General features: G+C 52.8%; 1 protein-coding gene across 1 annotated transcript; it reads right to left on the bottom strand.

The window, feature by feature from the left end:
- Positions 1 to 2662: 2662 nt before the first annotated feature.
- Positions 2663 to 5472, bottom strand: LOC124704046 (60S ribosomal protein L4-1-like). The gene is made up of 2 exons (XM_047236286.1): positions 4341 to 5472; positions 2663 to 2971 (listed from the first exon to the last, which is right to left on the bottom strand). Exons 1-2 carry the CDS (start codon positions 5439 to 5441, stop codon positions 2858 to 2860), a joined length of 1215 nt encoding a protein of 404 aa, XP_047092242.1. The 5' UTR covers positions 5442 to 5472; the 3' UTR covers positions 2663 to 2857.
- Positions 5473 to 6384: the final 912 nt, after the last annotated feature.

The following is a 6384-nucleotide window of genomic DNA, read 5'->3' as shown; positions in this document are numbered from 1 at the left end:
CCGACGAAATTTTCGTCCGGATTGGAGGAAGATTTGGCGTGGGGAGTAGTAGTTTCCCAGCCGCGTGCCCAGGCGTAGTCGACGAGGCGAATTTAAAAAACGGAAACTTGACAAACTACGGCTAAAAACGGGTGAATATAGACTAAATTTAATGATATTTATTACATAACGGGCGGAGTTCATACATAGACGCCGAGTCGACTATATTTCGAATTCGGCAAGGGAATTCAAATGCTAATTCTAAAACACGGCGCTCTACATGCCTAAATGGCGGTAGAACACCGTGTAGTCGCCGTCGTCGTCGTCGGAGCCGTCGTCCCTTCGGCTGCGCGGCCCGGTCGCTCGCTGCCACGGCCGGCGTCTCCCCACCACCCCGGGGATGGCTTGTACATATCGTCGTCGGAGGACTCCAGGTCGACGATGGGGACAGCGACGCCGGAAGGAGGTGTCGCGGGACGGCGGAAGCGCGCGGCATCGACGTTGGCGGTTGTAGCGGCGCGGGCGGCGCGTTGGTGTGCGGCGGCCAGGTCCAGCAGCCGCCGCTGCTGCTCCTCCTCCTGGCGCTCCCAGTCGCGCCTGGCCCAGGCCAGTGCGGCGTCGTCCGCGCGCTTCTCCTCCTCCATGTCCTTCAGCGACCTGGCGATCACCTCCGCCATCGCGGCGTCCTCCGCGCGCTTCGCCTCCTCCTCGGCGAGCCGGATTGCGGCGGCCTCTTTCTTCGTCCTCTTCCGGCCGCTCGCGGCGTGGAAGGCCGGTCGCGGATGACAAGGGCGCCGGCTGCTGCGCCCTACGGTCGGCGGCGGAGACGCCGGCTCCTTCTTGACGCGCACCGGCGTCGAAGGCGACGTCGCCTCCTCCTCTTCACCGGCGCCAAGGATGACCTCGGCGCCGATCCGGAAGACGACGAGCTGGCAGCCATGCGCCGTGGCTGCCAGACGTTTCCCCGTCGGCGGCTCGCCGATGCCCTCGATGGAGCGGGCATCGTGAGCACCGGGAAGTTGCCGCCCTGGATGTGCTCGAGGACGGCCTCGAGATTCCGGCCCGGCGCGCTCCACCAACGTTTGCGGCCCGCGGAGTTGTTGCGCGGAGGCGGAGGCGGCGGGCCGTCGTACGAGGCGAGCTCCCGCTCCCACCGCCGCAGGAAGTAGGAGTTCCACGCCGTGTAGTTGTCGGGGTGGTGGCGTGGCTCGGCGCGCTCCTCATCCGTCATTGTCATCCGCGCCTCCTCGATCTCGATGTCGAGGAGGTCGCCCCGAGGCGGCGGCGGGATTGGTACGCCGCCACGACTCAGCCGCCACCCACCGCCGGGAGGCCTCGTGTCCGGCGGGCGGGGGTACCCGCCTGGTGGAGGAGGTGCCCCTCCCACGCGTGGAGCGAGCGGCGGGGGAAGCCGTTGTTGGCTGCGCCGTCGTCGTCGGAGAATGCCATCGTCGGAGGGTAGAGGGAGAGTGGACGGAGACTGGAGGGAGAGTGGAGGGAGAGTGGATCACGGGGTACGCCTCGCGGCGAGCGGAGCGGCGTATATAGGTGCGGCTGGCGCGGGGGATTAATACGGCGTGGAGTGCGACGCGTCCGCGGCGAGCTGACCGGCGGCAGCCTTTGACCGCGTGGAGTGCGCGCAGAAGACGATGCGTGCGCGGAAGACGACGACATTAACTCGCCGCGTGGACGGCGAATGCAGACCGGCGGCGAGGCTTTACACGGCACGCGGAAGACGATGCGATGAGGACGACGATCGGTTTCTCTCGCCGACAAGTTGGGGCCACCAGACGCGCGGGAAGTTTCCTCGGTATTTCCCGCGCTTTCCTTTCGTCCGGAGTCCCCGAGCGCTCCCCGGGGGGTCGGGGATGGCGTGGGATCGCCGGATGAAATTAGGACCAATTCCGGACGAAAACGATGAACCGGGGGCGCGACTAGGCCAAATTACGCCGTCCAGATGGAAAAAAGGCTCGCCGGGGGCCTCGTCGGGGGGACGAGTGGAGATGCTCTAACACAGTACAGAACCTCTTCATCCAGAGGAACAAATTCAAAGAGACCAACAGCATTAAGAACTTCCCTCATCAGATCGTCTACATTTGAACTTGGCTGACATAAATGGTACTGGAATGTTTCAGCATTCCTATTCATCCAGAGGACAGAATTCAAAGAGAACAGCATTAAGAACCTTCAACTGCAGAAGGATCTGATCCATTCATCTAAATTTGAACCCAGAGAAACACATTCAAAGAGACCAATAGCATTAAGAACTTGTTGATCTACATTTGAACATGGTTGACATACAAGTTACTGGACTGTTTCAGCATTCCTCTTGATCCAGAGGAATAATTTCAAAGAGACAAACAGCATTAAGAACCTTCAACTGAAATCAGAAGGATCTCATCCATTCATCTACATTTGAACCTAGCATACAAAACAGGGTCCTGGTGTGTTTCAGTGTTCTACTACTAGTCTCACAGTGCACGTGTATAAATGTTCCAACAGATTTTTATTTAGCCAGCACACGAAGCTACAGGTTTATATCACCTATTCCTATGAAAGATGATAACCATGAGACTTAAGTAAATTACCTAACAGAAGGAATCCCTACTTTATATTCCATGCATAAGTCTAGACATCAATCAAAACAAGAAGAAGCCAATATCAACCATAATGAAAAGCAAAGTTGACAGAAAAGCATGACCATATACTATGTCTCCAGATGTGTCCATAGGTAAAACACTCCCGATAAAGAACTACCAAAACAGCATACAATGTCTGAAACTCCAGATAACAGATACCATATCACAATAGTAACATAAATCATGATTTCTGGATCTTAAGGTAAGATGATAAACTTGCTACTACTCCAGCCAGAAGATCACTGGCTAACGCCGAGCCACTTGGAGAACACGTCAAACTCCGTGTAGTCGCTGTCAGAGATCATGGTCTGGTACCACGCCTTTCCAGCAGCCTTGATCTTAGAAGCCTCCTCCTATAAAAACAAGAGATGATCTTCAGATTAGAATATTGGCAATAATATGCATAATACAAGGTTGAATCAGCTGAAATCAGAGATCTGCCAAAATGGACAACATAAAATACAATTTTCTTCAAGCAACCAAATAAAATGACCAACTACAACATCTGCAAACAACAAAATCCATTCTAATGCAAACGGGACGTGTTAACTGAGCCGTGCAATATAACTGCTAATCTATATTGGCCAAGACTTTCATCATGCCACAAGCTCAAGCAGCCAGCTCACATACTACTACTTGAAATTTCAGAGCTAACGTATTAGGTAAAATCAGATGCAGTCGTGGTTACAACAACAGTCAAGATGACGCCAGCTTTTAGGCATGCAATTAGCAAAAACAATCAACTTACATACTTGCAGAGATTTAAGTAAGTAGATACATGAAAAGGAATCACGGTTAGAAGGTATATCAAGACTAAGACACAATTCAGGCATGCCAGAAAAGCAATAAGTATGCATACTTGCAGATATTTCAGTGCTGAAGTAACAGGTCACATGAAATGCAATCATGGTAAGAAGTAATATCAAGATTAAGAAACATTTTACGCATGCAACTAGCAAATAACAGTAAGTATGCATAGACATTTCATTGTAAATAAATCAAATAGGGAGTGTAATAAGCCAGAAACAGGTGGCAAATAAATAGCAAAACATATCAAACTGATATAGAAATTACCTGTGCTGGTCTATTACTAAAATGTACAGGAAAGCAACATAGGAACACATATACACAAACCAACATAATGAACTATTCAAACTAGTAACAGGACATACGCAAAGAAACTAAGCCACAAGTCATCACAATTGTATACAAGAATTAAACCTGTAGCTGACAACACAAGTTCACAGAGATACAATACGAAGACCATACTACACTACAATGACATGCGTACTACAAGTACATAAATAGACTACAAGTCCGTATAATAAACACATAATCCGGTGTTGCTCCATACAACAGTAGACACAACACCTTATATACAAGCTACCATGATAAAATGCAAGCGCTATGGGCTATTCAGAGCATTGCCAAACTAACTAATTATGCAACAGGTCATCACAACGGATATATATACAAGAATAAAATTGAAGCTGAGAATAAAAGTTCACAGAAATACACAACAAGTACATAAATACACTACAAGTCCACGTAATCAGTTGTTGCTCCATATAACAGTAGACATGGGACTGTACATACCAGCTAGCATGATAAAATGCAATCACTATGGACAATAGATAGCATTGCCGAACTGATGTTATGTATATGTAATCTGTAAATATAGCAAGAAACTAAGCAGACAGCAAAAGGGAAGGAATAGCATACCGCGCTGAGCTTGGTCCTCTTGGAGTTAATCTTGTCCTTCCTGGCCTTGACGCGAGCCGCCTCAGCGAGAACTGCCATCCTGCGTGCAGTCCCGAAGTAGGGGTTGAGCTTGAGCACAGCAGCGGCATTCTTGAGCGGGTTCTTCCTAGCCTCCCTGCGCTTGACCTCCTTGTTGATGGGCTTGACCACAGACTGGACCTCATCAGAGTTGATGAGCCTGCCCAAGTCAGCGTTGGTCATCTTGGGCCTGGGGAGAACGAAGCCCTTCTTCTTCAGTGAAGGTGTCTCCAGGGAACCATAGACCTCGTCGAGCTTCTTGAAAGCAGACTCGGTCCAGATGACGAACCGGCCAAGGTGGCCACCAGGAGCGAGATCGAGCAGGTTGAGGCGCTCGACGTTGGCAACATCAACACCAGTGAGGTTGCGGAAGGCCTTGGCGATCTTGGAGCCCTCGGTGCCGTAGACGATGAGGGGCCCCTTGCGGTTGATGTACCTGCGGTTGCGCATCTTACCGACGCCGGGGCGGATGCCGACGGAGTCCTTGGCCTTCTCGGCGTCGGCGTAGGCGCCGAGCTGCTTGAGGACCTTGATGGCCTGGGCGGTCTTCTCGACGCCCTCGGCCGAGTCGGAGACGACGAGCGGGAACTCGGGGACGTTCTCGATGCGGTGGCCGCGGGCGAGGACGAGGGACGGGACGGCGGTGGCGGCGAGCGCCGAGGCGACGGCGACGCGGCGCATGCGCACGTTGACGCGCTTGTGCCACTTGCGCCAGATCTTGGTGGGCGCGAACATGCGGCCGCCGCGGCACATGTTGCCGAAGGCTCCCTGGCCGGCGCGGTGGGTGCCGCCGCCGCCGACGCGCGGGATACGCGAGACGGCGCGCCCGGTGCCCCAGGACTCGGCAGAGGTCTGGTGGCCGGCCTTGGTGGAAACGGCGTAGGGCTGGCGCTTGTTGCAGGAGATGAGCTTGTGGGTGAAGCGGACCACGTCGGGGCGGATCGGCGCGCGGAGGACGTGCGGCATCGGGATGCCGGCGGAGTCCGTGGCCATGTCGCCGTCCAGGGCCTTGACGGAGACCAGCGGGCGCGCGGAGGTGGCCATGGCGGCGGCGGGGAGGGAGGGAAGGGTTGAGGGGTTGGCGGCGGCGGGGGAAAGGGCTGGAGATGGAGGAGGATGGTACGAGTTTATATCGGTGCTTCGCTTCAGGGGTTAGGGTTTGGTGCGGAAGGTGGGCTCTGCGGGCCTTTTGGAAACTGGGCTAGGTCTGGTAGTTAGACTGGTTGGGCCTCCCCGAACTCACGCAATACGGCCTGTCCAGTAATGGCAGAAAGAAGCGATGCATACTTCCCCACACAAAAATGAAGCCTGGTATAACATGAACAATGAGGCCGTAAAAGGGCTCCTGGGGCCTAATAGTCTTTCCATGGTCTTTCTAGGCTTATAGTTTGGGTCCAAAACTGGAGATGGTGTATTTCACGGCCCCGATGCCAGCCACTACTGTGATATTTCACGGCCCGCTCTCGCCTAGAGCATCTCTAGAAGAGACACCAAAGGTGACAAAATAATTGATACTATTAGGTTTTCAGAGCAAAAAAATATTTCTTAGTAGATACCATAATACCGGAAAAACCATAAAACATTTTACAATTTCGTGTATATCAACATCCGCGAACTCCATTTACCCACTTCTAGCAATAGAAATTTTCTTATGGGCTGATGTGGCAGATTTGCTCGCGGTGATTTTCCTGGAACTGCCGCACCTTTTCTTTCCAATCGCATGAGCCCACCTCTCATCCGTAAGGTTAGTCCGTACGATAATTCCGTATGGGTAGTATTCTTGGCTAGTGATGGCAATTATACCCATGGGTACCCGCGATTAACGTACCCGTATGGGTACGGCATGAGCACACTTGTATTTCCATGGATAGTACCCATACGCTACCCGTTATGCCATGGTCATGGCATACGTGGGTATGCCCGTACCCTGCCCATTTATACTGATATGTGGACATATGCATCTAAACAGCCAAGTTATTAGTTTGTG

This window comes from Lolium rigidum, chromosome 3 (genome assembly GCF_022539505.1).
Source record: "Lolium rigidum isolate FL_2022 chromosome 3, APGP_CSIRO_Lrig_0.1, whole genome shotgun sequence".
Classification (NCBI taxonomy): Eukaryota; Viridiplantae; Streptophyta; class Magnoliopsida; order Poales; family Poaceae; genus Lolium; species Lolium rigidum.
This window is presented reverse-complemented; position numbering and strand designations above follow the sequence as displayed.

Coding starts and splice junctions, on each gene's coding strand:
- LOC124704046 (XM_047236286.1), bottom strand. CDS start 5,441: ATGGCCACCTCCGCGCGCCCGCTGGTCTCCGTCAAGGCCCTGGACGGC. Junction 2,972..4,340: donor AGAGGACCAAGCTCAGCGCG/GTATGCTATTCC, acceptor TTGTTTTTATAG/GAGGAGGCTTCTAAGATCAA.